The sequence below is a fragment of the Ammospiza nelsoni genome, chromosome 9 (assembly GCF_027579445.1).
Source record: "Ammospiza nelsoni isolate bAmmNel1 chromosome 9, bAmmNel1.pri, whole genome shotgun sequence".
Classification (NCBI taxonomy): Eukaryota; Metazoa; Chordata; class Aves; order Passeriformes; family Passerellidae; genus Ammospiza; species Ammospiza nelsoni.
Window position 1 is genome coordinate 35,404,023 of NC_080641.1, and position 18,089 is coordinate 35,422,111.

Below are 18,089 nucleotides of genomic sequence, written 5' to 3' on the forward strand. Positions count from 1 at the left end.
GATCACTGACAGCCTTCCCACACATGGCCACAGCCAACTGCAGGCAGACCAGGCCCCCTCTGAACCCTCCTCAGCTCCTGTCTGTAGGAAGGACTCTGCATTGCAGGCAGACTGCGGTGGGAAGCAGAGGACACAGCGAGCTCGGAGCCTTGGGAGGAGGAGGAGGCTTGGGGAAGGCTCCTGAGAAGAGCAGAGCATTCCCAGGGAGCAGGACAGTGCCCCTGGAGGCAGAGGAGCTGGGGCAGGAGCTGGGGCAGCCTGGCACAGAGGCTGGGTGCCAGGGGAGGGCAGGACGCTCACCACGAGGCGGATGTCCTTGATCTCGCCGATGCCCACGTTGATGCCCTTCCTGTCGTTGACGGGCAGGCGGATGTTGATGAGGTAGTACTTGTGTGCCACGCTGCCGATCTCCATGAAGGGCAGGAAGTCGCAGTCGTAGTGACGGCCCTCGGACTCCACCGTCTGCAAAGGGCAGCAGCACAAGCACGGCCCTCAGCCCCGGGGCCAGCACGGCACACAGCCCTCCAGCTGGGAGCACTGGGAGCCTGTGTGTGAGGGACACCTCTCCTCGTGTTCTCGATTGTGTGGGTCACTGAGCAGGTAAGGTTTGACCTCAGACTTCAATGGGAGCCTTCCTAGATGAACCCCGTACAGCCCCCTTAACAGGAGGTGGGAGCCAGGTGGGGATTGGCCATGTCTCCCAAAAAAAGTGACAGGACAAAGAGAAAATGGTCTCAGGGTGTGCCAGGGGAGGTTTGGGTTGGATATTGGGGAAAATTTTTTCATGGAAAGGGCGATTCTGTGGTTCTGTGATTGGAAGAGGACAATTCTCACTCATCCCCACCACCAGTGTCATTCAAATTCCTTACTTTTGGAGAGCTAAAGGTGCACTTCAGCTTCCTGATCTCTATGGCATGTGCTATTTCCTCCCAGTCATCGAACATGTCATCACGATAGGCCAGCGACACATCCAGGGTGATCTCTGCGTTTTCCTCTGCAACAGCACGGAGACAGGAGGCTCAGAAGGTTCCCAGAGTAATTAAAAAACACGACACAAAGTTCCTTTAGGAAGATAATTAATGAACTGAAGCTGAGCTACACTGGCCTAGCCAGGAAAAACTCAGAACCCGCCACACATAACAGTGTTGATGTTTTCTATGTGCCTTGTTTAGCTTCAGTCGCTCTACAGAAGGGTTTGGAGCTCTCCCTTCCTCACCTACAGAACATTTCAGAGCCCTCCCCTGCTCCTCCACACCTGCCCTGACTTGTTCCTGCCTCTGCAGATGGCCCAGCTCGCACGCCAGTGACACACGTGGAGTCATGGCCTGGCAAGGTCACACATCCTGTGGGACCAGCAGCTCGTCCCCTCCCGGACGTGTGCACAGTGACAGGCTGGGATACAGCTGCTTGGAAAGGTGCTCCTGGCAGGGCACTGCCAGCGGGCCTGAGGCTGGATCAGGCTCGTTCAGGCTGGAACAGGCTCACTGAGGAACCATAACTGAGTGAGTTCGTGCACTGGAGCAGCAGCTGAGGCTGCCAAGGAGCATCCGCACGTTTAAAAACTTGAGGCAAGTCTGTACCAGCTCCACCAGCTGGAAAATCCTCCTGTTTACCAGGCACAGATCCCAGGGAAGGCTCTGAACGAGGAACACGCTCCAAAATGAGCGTGTGCATGTTACAGCCCAGCCTCCTTTTGTAGGGCACCAAATCCTTAACAGCCACAGCTGCTGGAAAAGCTCCAGAACCATCCAGATTGGAGAAGTGTTGGGAGATGGCCCCAGAACCATCCACCTTGGAGAAGCACTGGGAGATGGCCCCAGAACCATCCACCTTGGAGAAGCACTGGGAGATGGCCCCAGAACCATCTGCCATGGAGGAGCACTGGGAGATGGCCCCAGAACCATCCACCTTGGAGAAGCACTGGGAGATGGCCCCAGAACCATCTGCCATGGAGAAGCACTGGGAGATGGCCCCAGAACCATCTGCCATGGAGAAGCACTGGGAGATGGCCCCAGAACCATCTGCCATGGAGGAGCACTGGGAAATGGCCCCAGAAGCCATCTTTTCAGCTATATTTTTGTTGGAAATAGGTGGTGGCACACTCATCCCACCGGATGGGAAGGGGTGTGGATGGGATCTGTGGTTGGCAGTTCTATTTTTACGCCCTTCAGAGGTGGCTGGGTTGTGCATCTGATGTGGACACCTCAGGATTTTTCTGAGCATTTTCTGGTGCACGTGATCTGCACCATCCACATCCACATGCAGTCCCTTTCCAGAGCTGCCAGCAGTTGGGTTTCCATGAAACACGAATTTGCCATCTCAGATCCGCTGTTTAGGAGACCAGCAAAACAGATAAATGGGAACATAAGGTTGAACTTGGCTAGGCTAAAAAGAACCATGAACTCCATTTCAGAAGCCATAAAACCAACTGGAATGCTTGGGATTTAATCCAAGAAAAACAGCTTTCAGTATTTCAGCTTTGCAGTCCAAATGTTGCTGCTGCCATGGAGTATGAAAACCAGAAGGCAGAAGATGAACTGCTGCGTGCCTTTCCAGGCCAATGGATTAGAGGCTCCCTCTGGAATTCCATCAGTCTCTCTGCTGGGGTGGCACCTCCCCTTGGAAATGAGTTTTGTGCAAAGACCCTTCAGGGCTGTCAACATAAAATACAGATATATCCATATATCCGTATATTTCAGCACAGCAGACTGATGGCAGAGCTGTGTTAGTGGTTGGACTCCATCTAAGAGGTCTTTTCCAACCTAAATGATTCCATGAGAATCCTACGCCAGCCTTCCATCAGCAACTCCCATTGTGCCTGAGCAACAAACGAGGACAGTGACAGAGAACCAAACCTTAAGGAGATTCGTGCCTTATTCCCATTAATCAGATGGTGAATAGACAATTTTCTGGGGAGAGGAGGGTGTCCTTTTCCTGCACAGCATTAAACTGAGAGGGAGCAGGACCAGATTTATCAGGGATAAATCCTTCCCTGGGAGGGTGGGCAGGCCCTGGCACAGGGTGGCTGTGGCTGCCCCTGGATCCCTGGCAGTGCCCAAGGCCAGGCTGGAGCAGCCTGGGACAGTGGAAGGTGTCCCTGCCATAGCAGGGGTGGCACTGAATGGGCTTTGAGGTCTTGCCAACCCAAATGAGGACAAGACACTCTCCTGGAGGTTTTCCAGCCCTGAGCTCTGTGACTCCCCCAGTGAGGGACTCCCTGCTCATGCTCCAAACACCACCAGTGTCATTTTTCCCACTGGCATTTCACTGCCCAGGATCTTCTCCATGAATCACTTTATAGGACAATACTTGCCCAGGATATCTTCACTCACATTACAATGGCCTAAAAAGAGTGGAGCAGTTTCAGGAGGGGGCTCTGTGCCAGCTGCACACTAACACAGCTGGCTGGGCAGAAGCCTATGGCAGGCAAGCAGAAAAGCTGGAATTATTTCCATTACACTTCCATGCTTCAGCAGCTCCCTAAAATTACAAAACCTACCAAAAAGCCCAAGGCTGGATGAATTAGCAAAGGAGGCTGCAGCACTCTGCCCTCTCGCTGTACACAGTTGCTCTCCAGCTGCAAAGAAACTCCATCTCCTTCCTCTGCCCCCCTCCTTTCCCAGTTCTGGGAAGGGGTTTTAATAATTGAGTGCACAATGCATCAAGAAAGGAAAGGGACAGCACAGAAATAGAAATTGCCTCTTCCTCAGAGGAACAGCCTGATTCTCTCCCAGCTTTCTGGGAAGGATAAACTCAGCTTCTAAACATCTGCATTCCAAAAAAACTCTGTTTCAAAACCACTGAAAGCCCAGGGGAGTTCCCAAGGTGAGGTGATCAGGGCTGGCTGCTCCTCTGAAAGGTGAGATCCCATGGGGTATTCCAGGAGGCTCAGCCCCTGCCAGCTCTCTCAGGGCACCTTACCAGGGCTGCCCTTCCCCTGTGTCCCTGAAAAACCCTTTCTGGCTGGATGGGGAGAGCTGACACAGGTCTGACTCCAGCTCTCTGAGGATGAGGAGTCACCCATGAGTCACCAACATTTCCCAAGAGGCACAGCCCAGCTGCCCCTGGCCCAGGAGGGTTTTGGCACCCAGCACCCTGAAAAAACCAAATGCAGGTTTACTCTGTGCCTTGGCCTTGCTTAGGAATTGCAGGGGAAGAGGACAACCATGGCCTTGGAGGAAAAAAGCAGGAGACAGCTTGAAGTGGCTCAGAAACCTCCCTGGTGAAGGCCAAGGGGAGCTGGCAGAGCCCAGGACTGTGCTCAGCACCTTCAGACCCTGCAGAGGAGCAGGATGTGCCCCAGGCAGCAGCTTCCTCAGGAGGATAAATGCTGTGCAGCTCCCAGCAGTGCTGCTTTCCTGGATGATCTGAGGCAGCTCCCAGACAGTTTTCAGGACAGTGAGCAGAGGCCTCAGCAGCTGTGGTGCCTTCCAGGAGTGGCCCTGGTTTGGCACCAGCCCCTGCTGGCATCAGCCACAGCAAGAGGAGGCCTGGAGGGCTCAGAGCCCCAGAGGGAAGAAATTGAATTGTTGCTTTAGAGGAAGAACTGAGGTTATTTCACATCCTTATTGCTGTCCCTTTCGAGGAGCTGAGCCCAATCACCTGATCATTTCATTTAACAGCAGGGGCAGACACACAGGTGCAATTAATTCAGCTTAACAAGTCTGTTGTTTATTTCTGTAAGAGCTGTTACAACACAATCTAGCAAGCGAGAAATGTGCTACTTCTTCCTGAGACTCTACACTTAATTTACACCTGCTTGCAGCTTGGTACAAAGTGTTGGACAATCCCCAAACCTCCTTTTTATTACCTAGGGGGCAGCCCTAGATGAGCTGTTCTGCTTTGAGATCTCAAAGAAGCCCCCCACCTGTGCAGGATTCAGTCACTGAAGGGCTCAAAGCCCAAGCAAAGGCTCTGCTCTCGCAGCAGAAATGCTGCCAGAGGCTGGGTCAGCATTGCAGCCTGCTCCAAGGGCTCGGCCAGCTCCTGACTCCAGCACGGTGGTTCAGCTTGAAAGTCCTTGGAATAAAGAGCTGTTTCCCTAACGCAATCATCTGTCCAAGTGGAAGGAGGTGAGGCCTTAATAAAGGCACAGAGCTGCTCTCTCTGTATTTCAGAGATAATTACAGGGATAAGAACACAGGTGAAAGCTTTCTACAATCTCATTTCTGACTTATCTTAATGATAATGTGTTAAATCATCCCTGCTCCATCTCTACAGGTGCTGAAGGTGAGACAGGGCTGGAGAAGCCTGGCATAGTGGAAGGTGCCCCTGCCCAAGGCACGGGGTGGGACTGGAGCTCTGAGGTTCTTCCCAACCCAAACCAGTCTGGGATTTTGGGATAAATTGCTGGAGGAACAGTTCCAAGCTGAGCAGGAAGGGGTCAAGGACACAAAGATGGCTAAAAATGCTCCTAACCCAAATCAACTCCCTGAACTGATTCCACCCCACAGATCCCTGAGCATGGAGCCAGCCCCACAGACAAGCTGGAGCCAGGGCAGCAGCTCCACACAGCCAGCCCAACCAGTCTGGAAAGCAAATTGTTTATTCACTGTGCCTTATAGTTAGAGAGGGATTTCCCCAAACACTTTAAAACATGCAAACACATGGACAGCTTCCCTTCCAGGGAGGGCCAGAGCAGTCTTGCCCTTGCTGCTCCCAACATAATTTTGCAGGTTTTAGTGCAGGATTATTTCTGACTTTGGGGGGGAGTTGTGTGTTTTGTGTGTGTCAGGGAGGGTGCTATATATTTACTTAGTATTTATGTAATAGCTTCAAATGGAGAGAAGAGGAATTAAAGTTAGATATTGGGAAGGTATTCCTGGCTGGGAGGGTGGGCAGGCCCTGGCACAGGTGCCCAGAGCAGCAGGGGCTGCCCCTGGATCCCTGGCAGTGCCCAAGGCTGGGTTGGAGCAGCCTGGGACAGTGGAAGGTGTCCCTGCCATGGCAGGGGTGGTACTGGGTGGACTTTGAGGTCCCTCCCAACCCAAACCATTTCAGGATCACCAATTCCCAGATTCAGGAAGTGCTGCAGCACCACCTCACTGTGTGGCACCAACACAACTCACACACGAGGTAAAAACCCCTTTAGGGGAGGCCCTCTGGGCAATGAGAGCCAAGCTCCCTGTGCCAGGCACTTACTGAGGTCGTTGTCCATCTTGAAGGCGATGTCCAGCTGCATGATGAAGAGCATGAACTGGAACCAGGGGCTCATCTCCTTGCTGGGCAGCGGGATGTGCACGGCGAACACGATGTCGTTGGCCTCGATCTGCCGGCTCACGGCCTCGTCGAAGTCCTTCAGCTTCTTGCAGTGGTTGGGTCCCCAGGGCATCAGCCACTTGGCTTTGTGGTGGTTCTTCCTCACGTCAATGCACTTCACTGACATGTAGGGAACAGCTGTCGTGGGGCTGGGGGCTGGCAATGCAAGAGAACCACGCTTGTAGCATCTGCAGACATCTGATGCAGCGGCTTCCCCACCCAAACCCGCAGCTCCCCGCTCGCCTCTTTGAAGGCCATTTAAAGCAAATGCACCCAGTGCTGCTCCTTCACAGCTCTTTGATCTCACAGTCAAGTAATTAAGTTTATTACATCCACAGATGTATTACTGACTTTGTAGTGGGATCAAATTAGGATTAATTGAAGAGCTGGGATCTGCTGGTTCAGTCTCAGATACCTCGGTCACACAAAATCAGCCTGATTTACTGAACTCTTTTCCTTTCCCTGTGCTCACCCAAGCAAATCCACACAGAAAGCATGTGCCCAGAGAAACCTGGATGGATAAACTAATTCCAAACCTCGTGGTCCTGAAGGGCAGGAAGATTTACCACGGGGATTTGCACCATGCAAGGCCACACATCTCCTTGGGCAGGAAGATTTTCCTCCAGAGTAATGAGTGGCATGGGAAGTGAGACTCTGCAGAAGGTTGTTTTCATGTTGTCACCATCCTCATTCTGATGAGCCAGGACTTCCCCTACAGATCACAGCCCCCCAAAACCTCCAGCAGCAGTAACACCACCCTACAAACTCCCAATATTCCAAGGAGGAAAACAACCCCAGAGTGAGCTTCACCTCCCAGCCAGGGCTCCTGGCTGCCCCCAGCCCCACACTGCTACACCCAGATGATTCAGCCCTGGCTCCCTTGTAATTTGGGCACAGCAGGATCATCCCAGCAGCTCTGGAGCCGTTTGGGATGGCAGCCAGGAGCCCTGTGGAGCACCTTGGCCAGCGTGCCACCTCGGCACAGGGTGACATCCACACGGCTTCCCACGGGCAGGCAGCGGTGACTCAACGCCAGGCAGGAGGAAGTTACTCAAAAGCCAAATGTTTATCAACTGCATTTTTTCCATTTTTTCACAGCATTGAGTTTCTTCCAGCTCCAGAGGCACAGGGATGCTGGGATAAGGGTGGGCTCCAGGGGACTGGTGTGAGCAGGTGGGTTAATGGTTGGACATGCTGATCTTGGAGGGCTTTTCCCACTGAAAGGATTCAGGAGAACTCCCCGATGGATCCCAGCTCCTGGGATGAATTGATGCACTGCTGCATTCCAAACCCTTGCTATATGCAGGAATCACACAACACTCAGACAACCCCAAAACCAAACAAGTTATTGACATCAGAATCAGGATATATCCTGAACTGCAACTCACAAGGATCATTCACCCAGCCCCTGGCCCTGCACAGACACCCCAAATCCCACGCTGAGCATCCCTGGCAGAGCTATCCAAACCCCCCTGGAGCTGCTCTGGCAGCCTCAGGGCCGTGCCCATTCCCTGGGGATCTGGGCAGTGCCAGCACCCTCTGGGGAAGAACTTTTCACAATATCCACCCTAAATACTGCATCAAGAAACAGCAAAGTAGAATAAAACAAAGCACTCCACAAACAAACACAAATGAAGCTGCAAGTCCAGGGTTACAGAACTCTCATGACGAGCCCACAGTGCATAAAACACTGCAATAAATGCTGATTCCTCTGCCGTGCCTCCATGCAGAGCCCAGTAACCACAGCTAGAGCTGCAGCTGGAAGGGAGTATCAGGAATATTGCTGTGAAGTAAGCCAGGCATTTCAGCCGAGATCTCTGAGCTCTTTAACTCTGACACATTCTGGGTGATTTCGAAGGCATTTCTGAATTAAGAGACAGCGTTCCCTCTACAGAGAAGCCGAACGTTTCTTGCTTTGATGCAACTCATTATAGCCATAAATACATGTTTTCATCACTGCCTGATTATGATTTTAAACACTTGGCACGCTCCCTGCAGCCTCCCCTCTGCCAAAGTTACAGCTTTGAGGAGCACGAGACAATTACTATACATATTCCTCGTCGGGAATCGCGCACCAAACAAACGCCGGCACTTGGCTTCCATTACTGATCTGGCTCCTGGCCCACTCAATCCAAGTGAGCGTTGAACCAAGTGGAAAAAAAATGCTTTGTGGAGCTGCAGCCAACTCAGCCAAGAGCATTACAAAGTGCTATGCAAAACAAAGCTCTCACCCAGGGATTTGGGCTGTGCTGCGGTGCCAAGGGCTGCCCCAGCCCCTCTGCCCCCAGCCCGGGGGCTGCAGCAGCCCCACGGATCCCAGGATCTCCGTCAGCCTGTAAATAATGGAGCGATTGAACAGCTCTGTGCGCACAGCACAGTGCAGCAGCCTCGTGCTGCTCGCTGCCATGAGAGTGCAGGAATGCAGGTCCCGCTTGGAGCAGGAGGGGAGCAGAGCTCCCAGAGGAGGCTGGGCAGGAGCCAGGGGAGTGAGTGCAGCTCTCTGGGAGCCAGCCCAGCCAGGAGCCTCCAGCCAGGAGTCCTGGAGCAGCCATGGGGCAGAGAGCCCTCGTGCCAGGGGGCTGGACACCAGCGGTGCCAAGCGCCAAAAGCCATGGGCAGGAGGTGCTGGAGCTGCCAGCTGCGCCACAGCATCGCAGAGTGAAAGAGACCTTAAAGTTTGTCTCATTCCAAAGCCCTGCCATGGCAGGGACACCTCCCACTATCCCAGGGTGCTCCCAGCCCCAGCGTCCAGCCTGGCTGGGATCCAGGGCCTGCCCACCCTCACAAGGAACAATTCCTTCCCAATATCTACTTATCTAAATTTCTCTAGACTTCTGCCTCTGCATCTCCTCCAGCTGGGCCTGCAAAAGTGCCCAGCTCACTGCAGAAATCCCAAATTACAGGGGCAGAGCAGATCCTGCTGCTCCCTGTGACGGTTTTAGCCAGCAAATACTTGGAAAGCTGGACACCTTCACCAGTGTGGCCACCACTGCCCAGGGAGGGCTTCCCCTGGACTGCCAGGGCCACCTCAGCTGTGTCTCACTGACTGAAACAATCCTGCACAGAATTTCATCCTTTCCATTCAGCCAGGAGGTCAGGGCAGGGTGCTCAGGGCCTGATCCCACCAGGACAGCAGAAAACAAGGTCCAAGGGGCTTCCCCCAGGAGCTAGTCCTCAAAGAAAGAAAGCCACACTGCTTCTCTGGATTTAGACTTAAAGCTTTAGGGAAAAAAAATTACTGAGACAAGTGAGCTCAATTTTTTAGCATTTTTTGGGGGATATATGACACACACCTAGGTGTGGGTAAGAGCCACCATCACTCAGTATTTTAATTTCAATAAATCCAGCAGATCTTCAAAAAGCTCCTGTGATGGAGCCTCAAACACCTCCTTCCTCCTGCCCTCAGGCTCCAGGATTCCCACTCCCTCTCAGCTCACCTTGGCAATCACATCCTGCACCTTCTCATCCCAGCACCTCCAGCACTGCATTAACCACCGACCCTTGCTCCAGCACCATAAACAAGCCCTTTGGAAACTCTCAATTGCATTGTGTCCACACTGATTAAAGGCTGAATCCCCCTGACCTCGGGGGGATTTAACTTCTCCCGGCACCGGGAGCATTCTGCATTTCTACTCAATTACCCCCTCCGGAGCCAGCCAGCACTTCCCAGCGAGCACGCACAAAGGGCTTCTGCTTCATTACCCTAAGCGACTGCAGGGTAGGAATAAACAAGCTAATTTATCATGGACAGACCCAGCTTTTCCAACTGGAACAGCCACAACCTGGATAACACCATGCATGCACTCAGGATTATAAATATGTGCTTATTGCAGCGTGATTTTTTTTCTGCCTCCCTCTTCCTGGACCTCGATGGCACCAGTTTAATAAATTTGAGTGACACAGAGTCTTTTAATTACTACTTCCTTGATAGTTCTTATTTCACAAAGCTTTTTGGAACATTGAAGCAGCTTTTATATGCAGAATAATTGTATATTTAAATAACTCCACTGCCTACTGGAAGCCCACTCCCCTTGGGAAAGGTTTTTCATTCTTATATTTGAGTTCAGGCTTTATCCAGACCAAAATCCTTTAAAGCCCCGGGGCACCAATTCCATCCTGATTTACAGTGGGAGTTTCCAGATATCCTGTTGCAGCTGAACACCCATATTTCTGTTGTTTCAGAGGTATTTTATCAGTACTACAGGATTCTCTGTCCTTTTTTTTTCAGACCATAAAAATGAACCTGTGCAAACCATCAAAGCCAAGTTTGCTGGATCAGAACAGAAACTTTGTGGCTGCCCCACAAAGGATCTCTGGAACAGGGACAGGCTGGGAGCAGCCTGAGACAGTGGAAGTGTCCCTGCCATGGCGGGGGTGGGATAAAAATGGGATTGAAGGTCCACCCAACCCAAACCATCCTGGGATTCTGAGACTTGACAATCCAGTCACATATTGCTGGGTACTCTCATGTCCCAGGGGTTGTGTTTTTCCTCAAGGTTTCTTTTTCAGTGCTCCTTTTGCAGCCTTGCTACCAGAAAAGCCTCTTCAGAGCAGCACAAACTGAAGGTTTTTCCCAATAAATCAGATCCCAAGGAGCTACAGGAGCATCTGTGCCCACAGCCCTTAGAACTGAGGGAGCAGGGGATTCCCAGCTCCCTGATAAGCAGCCAAAGGGCTCCTGGGGAACAGAGATAAGGAATTATTCCCTCAGCCCCAGGCAAGCCACACAGCAGGGAAATCTCACGAGGCACAACTTGCAGGGAGAACTGAATGAATGATCTGCATGATTCACATCCATATTCAACAGCAGCAACGAATACAAATGAGGTGAGCATGAGTAGAGCTCCCTAAATGCAGAAATGGATATTCAAACATATTTAAAAGAAGAAAGAGGAAAAAAAAAAAAAAAAGAGGTAAGACTGATTTTAAATCAGTCAATTTGCAAATTTACTAATTGCCACAGAGAGCCTGATCTTCCTCCAAGTCAGTTTTGCAGTGGGATGAGGTGCATTTGCTGCAACTCCCAGCCAAGGTATGAAATCCTGCACTCAGACCCCAAAGGAGCAGGAAGAGCTGTTGTTATTGAGCTTTTCTCCTGAGCCTGACACTCCCCCAGATAAGATACCTTGGAAACTGCCCGTGCTCAGATATGCGAGGAATTCCATCTCCATGTGAATGGGCCGGGCCAGGCCCTTCCCCACTGGACACCTTGAGCCTTCAAAGGCTTTCCCAGGCTATCAGGGACTTCAAAGGCCACCAGTGTTATTTACCAAGGAAAAGGCTTCCTGTGTGGAGGTTTTCCCTCTCAAAGGGCAGGGAGGCAGCAGCAGCACTGCTTGGGAAGTGCTCGGGTCACGTTTAAACCAACAGAGGGGGAGCAGCAGGAGGACTGACCTGAGCTCTCCCAGGTTTGGGTTTGGAAGCGATGCAGCTGTGAAAAGAGAAAACCCAGCACCTCTGAGGATTCCCAGCTCCTCAGGCCCCAGCACTGCCATTCCTGCCTGGGAACTCTCCATTTCTGGCACTTTTGCCCATTCAGCTACAGTTACAGCTCCTCAAAAGAAGAATCGAGCAGACCTAACTAAACAGACATGACCTTTCGTGTCTGCTTTCTCCTGGCTCCCAGCGCCTCTGCCAAGGCTGCAGCACTGCAGGAATGTGTCTATACACAGGATCCATTGGCATTCATGGCCACGGAGCACCGACCAGCTCCTGGAGAGGCCCTGCATGAAAGGAAGTCAGGCACACAAAAATGTTCTTTATCATCAGCCTAAAACACTCTTTCCAATCCATACCTTGGAAATCCGAGCGCTTTCCTTGTCAAAAGATCAGCTCAGCCCGAGGAAGGTAATGAAATCCCAGGAAAGAAAATGAAATCCTGGAAACAGGGGGCTCAGGAGCCAAATCAGACATTTAGATAATGAGCTGGGATTGTGGAGAGCTGCTCAGCCATGGCCACACATGACTCATTATCTCTCCAGGCCAGACACACAAGGAAGTTTGAGCTCCTCCAGTCACAACAATTCTGTTTTTTCCAGCCTAAGCCAGGGAAGGGAGCAGTGAACCTGCACCTCCTTAATCCATCTCCTCAGCCCAGAGGATTCATGTGCTAAATAAATCCCTCCACTTTTCCAATCAGTTAAATTCGTACAGCGTACGGGTGGGCACTGGGCTCACAGCACCTCCCTGGGTGTGAGCCTGCTCGGGGTTTGCCTGGACCACAGAGAGTTCTGCATCCCTGTGCTTGTCTGAACGAAGGATCTGAGATTTGGGATAAGGCACCCTTGGAATCATGGAAGTTGGAGTTGGAAGGGACCTTTAAAGTAACTCATATAAAATAAAATAAGTCATTAAAAATTCCCTTTCAAAAAGTTTTCAAAGCTGCACAGAGATCTGAGTTGTTTTTTTTTTTTCCTTTATGTACATAGAAAATAACTTTATATATATATATATATATATATTCCAAGATGGAAAGGCAACTACAAAGGGACACCAACAGCTTCCTACAGAAAAAGATAATTTGTAATCAAAAGCTTTGCTTTCCAAACGACCAAGAGGCATCAAACCCACATAAATCCAGTCAGATTCTGCACACACAGCTTCCACCCTGGCAGCTGCCAGGAGGACACTGGTGTGTCCCAGCTCAGCTTTGGCCTGGAGCAGTTGTGGTGACCTCCACTGGAACATCCCAGCCACAATTCCCAGCAGCAGCACAGCCAGGTGGAACCTGCAGCTGGTCCAACTGTGGAATCGTGGAAATGTTTAGGCTGGAAAAGCCCTTTTAGGCCAGGAATTGAACTGCTCCCAGCACTGCCAAGGCCACCATTGCCCTGCGTCTCCAAGTGCCACATCCACAGGGATGTTAAACTCCTCCAGGGATGGGGACTCAGCCCTGCCCTGGGCAGCTGTGCCAGGGCTGGACAGCCTTTCTGGGGAAGGAATATTCCCAATATCCACCCTGAGCTCCCCTGGCCCAGCCTGGGGCCGTTCCCTCTGCTCTTCTCCCTGTTCCCTGACCCCCCTGGCTGTGCCCTCCTGTCAGGAGCTGTGCAGAGCCACAAGGGCCCCTGAGCCTCCTTTGCTCCAGGTGAGCCCCTGCCCAGCTCCTCAGGGATTCTGCAGCCCCTTCCAGCTCCTCAGGGATTCTGCAGCCCCTGCCCAGCTCCTCAGGGATTCTGCAGCCCCTGCCCAGCTCCCTCAGGGATTCTGCAGCCCCTGCCCAGCTCCCTCAGCCTCTCCTGGGGCTCCAGACCCTCAGAGTCTCTCTTGTGCAGAGGGACCCAGCACTGCCCCGGCACTGGAGGTGCAAGGTTTGTCCTCATGTCCTGTCCAGGGCTGTCCCAAGCCTGGTGGCATCCCAGGACAGCCACACTGGGTCCAGGGAAGGCAGAGCAGGCAGGGGCTCCTGGGAACACCGGCGTGCCTGTAAATTATCATCAGCCCCATTGCTCACAAACGATAACACAAACCATTCCTGGTGATCCCAGTCTCCTGTAATCCACACATGCCATCATTTACAGCAGGATAGTGGAGACAAGGCTGCATTAGGATTCATTTTGTGGATCATGTTCTATCTCCCACTGCTGCATCCCAACTGAACACATCACACACAGCCCAGAAGCGTGACCTTTAAACAAGATGTTTTCCACAAGGGGAGCAGACACCAGGAATCCTGTGGGGCTTCAAGTAGTGACAGCCCCACTTTCTGGAGCCAACAGTTCATTAAAAGCACAGCAGAGAAACAGCCCAATACAATTCTTTTTTGGGGGTGTTTGCTCCCTTTCAAGCTTTGCAAAGCTCCCTCCACGCATGGGAACTCCACCACTGCCCTGGAGAGCCTGCAGCAGGGCTGGACAACCTTTTCCATCAAGAAATTTTCCCAAATATCCAACCTAAAGCTCCCTGGCACAGCCTGAGGGTGTTTCCCCTCATCCTGCCCCTTGTTCCCTGGGAGCAGAGCCCGACCCCACCTGGCTGCATGCTCCTGTCAGGGAATTGTTGGCACAAGAGCTTCCTCCTGCCACAGGAATTTCTCCCTCGGTGTGCATCTCGCGCTTTGCCAACAGACAGCTCTGAGCAAATCCCACCTGCGAGCTGATAAGGTTCCTGCTGCTAAATAAAAGAGCTGTAGGAAATGTGGAAGCTGCATTAAAACTCTGGCATCACACACTGACGGTCCAAAACCGAGCCGGGATCCAGCAGTGGCAGAAACCCCCCGATGTGAGGAAAACCAGCTTTGTGGTGGCTGTATCAGTACCAACGTGCTGCATTTGGGTATTTTGGACTGGCACGAGGGATCTGTTAAAATAGAGCACTTAGTCATTGTTTTGAAACATGACCTAAGTGCCTGTGAGGGGAAAGGCTGGCTGGGCTGAGCAGCCCTGTCCCACTCGGGTACGTATTTTGGGTTGTCTAGACCTGGGCACACCAAAATAACCGGATTTTGGTGTCTGTTGGGTGCGCTGCATCCAACCAGAGCGGGGCCACCGTGTCAGCGCCACCTCTGCTCCCAGCCCACCTGGTGGCACCCTGTGGGGTGGCACTGGCAGCTCTGCTGGCACGGCTCCGATCCCCTCGGAACGCCGGCCACCGACCCGCTGCTCAGTGTGAGGAGGCTCCTTGTGGGAAACACCACACGTTGGGAATCGCTAAAGGGGTCAGGCCCGAGCCCTGGATCAGTTTCCGGGGATACAGGGAGCCCAGAACAGGGCAGGCTCCTGGGAAGAGCTGCTCAGCCTCCCAGGCCGTGTGTCACCCTGCCAGACATTGGGGACCACACCTAGGTTACACATGGAACTTGGTGTTTCACAAGCACCAGATATCCATCCCTGGGTTTGCAGCTCCCGGGAGGGCTGGCTGGGAGCTGCTGGCTCAGGGATAAGCCTCTGAACTCCTTAAATGCACCAGAAGGGGTAAGTGCTGCAGAGGAAAGAACAGTTTGGATGATTGATCGGAGCAGTTTGGTCTGAGGGAGTCCAGGAATTAAAGAACTTTGGGGCAGCACCCCCTAGGACCTGACCACAGAGAGAAGATGCATTTACCCCAGCAGGATGGAGTGACTGAGCCTGTGCAGGAATTCCAGCAGGACGCAGTGACTGAGCTCGTGCAGAGCACTGAACTCAGCCCCACATCCCTGTCCCTGCTGGCCCCAGCCCATCCAACCTGTCCATGCAGCTTCCAGCCCCACCTGGGAGACCCATCCTGGATGGGAGGGCACAAGGTGGAGGCCCAGCAGCAGCACCAGCCAATAGAACAGGGCATAAACCAGCTGGAAAACTGAACTAACATAAATTCTTTAATCTCCAAATCCCTTCAAAACTGAGCAGAAACACTTGTCTTTTCCCAGCCAAAAACATCTGTTTGTTACATCTGTCCCCAGATGCCAGCACAAACAAGGCTTTCTGAGCCACACCAGCCTTTAGAAAAACCAACTACTTCAATTTAGCAGGAAGAAACTGCTAGAAAAAACACCTTTAAGATGAAGTCTGGCTTCTCTGCACAGCACAGGCCAAGACACTTTATCTCAGGAATCAGCAGTGGGTTCAGTAGCCTGCTCTTGAACCAGCTCTTAAAGAGAAAAAAAAAAGGAAGCAAAAAAGCTAATCCTGATAAACTCCATGTGGTTTCAGGCCTGCAAGAGCAGGAAAAATGAGTTTTAGTCAATATGTGCCAGTGACTCCCTTGTGTCGGAGGTGAGGAAGAAAGAGAATGAGGGAAACTGAAGTTTTCCAAAATTATATTTAGTGGAATTTCATGGTTATTAGAGGCTGATAATTCAAGGCCAGGAAGGCAAAGCACTGATGGGCACCAGGAGCACAGTCTGCTCCTGAGGAACGGCCGGAGCTATTCCCTCGATCCCTCTCAAACAGACAACAGCCCGACCCCATTCTCCCAACCAAGCGCAACGAAGTTTCGGAGTGAATTTGACCCCGATTCTCCCTGAAAACCCGGGGAGCTCCGCAGGGACCTGCCCGGGGATGCCCCGCAGGGCCGGACAGCCCTGCCCGGACACAAAGGCGACATTCCCACCCTGGAAATGGCCTAAGAGCCACATCCACGCGCCCATCATTGCAAGGAGCCGGCGCAGAACTCAGCTGCTTTCTAGTAAAAAAAAAAAAAAAAAAAGTCAAAAACTCCCAGGACTGCCCCAAAGTCGCTCTCCTCCATCTTCCTCCTTCCATCCCCCAGGGAACACTCTGCTCGCCGCAGGGCTGTGTCCCAGTTCCCATCTCCCTGCCTTTGGGAACGCTCCGGGATAAACAAACACAATCTGGGCTTCAGAGTGCCCGCTGCGGAGCTGGGGAGCCCAGAGCCGAGGGGAGCCGGGGGTGAAACCCCTCCCCGGGCGGCCACGAGGGTTTTCCACGGGCAGGAACGAACCCAGGCCGAGCCCCCGCGGGTTGCAGCTTCTCCTGGGAGGGGATGGGGAACGGGGGAAGCTCCTGCAGCGGGAGGTGGAACGGAGGGGGCTCCTCTCGGAGGAGGATCGGGAGGGGACCCGTCCTGACAGAGGCCGGGAGATGGGAGGGGAGGGGACCCCCCTGGAACGGGATCGGGAGGGAGTGGGGGGATCCCCCGCAGAAACGAGCCCGGACAAAGCGCGAGTCCCAAAAAAACCCCAGACCGGGACCCCCCCTCCCACCAGTCGCTCCCCTTTTTCTTTCCTTCCTTTTTTTTCCTCCCTAGATTTTTTATTAATTTTTTTTTTTTTTTTGTTCTCATTCTGGGAAGGGGAAAGGTTTCCTCTCGCGGCCGATTCGGAGGCCGAGGCACGGGGAGGTGCAGCGCCAAGAAGGGAGGAAAAATCCTTTTAAAAAAAGAAATTATTATTATTTTCTAAGCCAACTTTGAAACGCGAGGCTCCCTGCGCGTTCCGTCGCCATACTGAAGCTTTCCCACTTCCCTCTTTCTTTAAGTCCAGGCTGAAACCAGGCCAAAAAAAAAAAAAAAAAAAAAAAAAAAGAGAGAGAAACCAACACAAAAACTTTTCCTTGGCCGGCTCCCCCCGCGGCAGCCGCGGGACGGGCACAAAGGGCCCGGAGCCGGGATCGCTCGGCTACAAAAGCGGATAATGAGATCATGGGAGCGAGTCAGCGATACTGTAACCAGCACTAAACAAGCGGGCAGCGGCGGGAGGAGGAGGAGGAGGAGGAGGAAGGCAGCGGCCCCCGGCACTCACCGATGAGCCCTCCCACCAGGAAGGCGATGACTTGGAGCACGAGCAGGATGCCCCCGACGATGCAGAGCTTGCGGGTGCTCATGTTCTCGATGATGGCCCCGGCCATGCTGGCGGGGCGGCGCGGGCCGGGCCGCGCGGGCCGGGGCGCTGCGGACGGAGCGGGGGCCGCGGGCGGGCAGCGGGCGGGCCCCGCTCGCCGCCCCAGCCGTGATTGTGCCGCTCCCGCCGCCCGCGGCCGCTTTAACCGGGCGGCCACACGTGACCGCCGCCCCTCCCTCCCCGCGCCCCGCCCGGGCCGCCACAGCGCCGGCAGCGGGGATGGGAGCGGCGCTGGGATCGGCACCGGGAACCGGCACCGGCACCGCCGTGCGCTCACCGCAGCCCGGCACCGGCCCGGGGAGCAGCCCGGCCCGCCCCGGCCATGGACACCTTCCACTGTCCCAGGCTGCTCCAACCCGGCCCTGGGCACTGCCAGCGACCCAGGGACAGCCACAGATGCTCTGGGCACCCTGTGCCAGGGCCTGCCCACCCTCACAGCCAGAATTCCTTCCCAATATCCACCCAAATGTACCCACTTTCAGCTTCCAGCCATTCCCTGCGTCCTGTCCCTCCATGCCCGGTCCCCAGTCCCTCTCCAGCTCTCCTGGAGCCC

General features: G+C 53.3%; 1 protein-coding gene across 1 annotated transcript in view; it reads right to left on the reverse strand.

Annotated features, from left to right (window-relative positions):
* The window catches only part of WLS (Wnt ligand secretion mediator), a 29,550-nt gene extending 11,926 nt beyond the window's left edge, over window positions 1–17,624 (reverse strand). The window contains exons 1-4 of the mRNA XM_059478151.1: window positions 17,438–17,624; window positions 6,142–6,414; window positions 870–994; window positions 301–462 (exon numbers count right to left, since the gene is read on the reverse strand). Coding sequence (XP_059334134.1) covers window positions 301–462; window positions 870–994; window positions 6,142–6,414; window positions 17,438–17,543 — 666 coding nt within the window. The 5' untranslated portion in view covers window positions 17,544–17,624. The remainder of the gene's footprint in view (window positions 1–300; window positions 463–869; window positions 995–6,141; window positions 6,415–17,437) is intronic.
* Window positions 17,625–18,089: the final 465 nt, after the last annotated feature.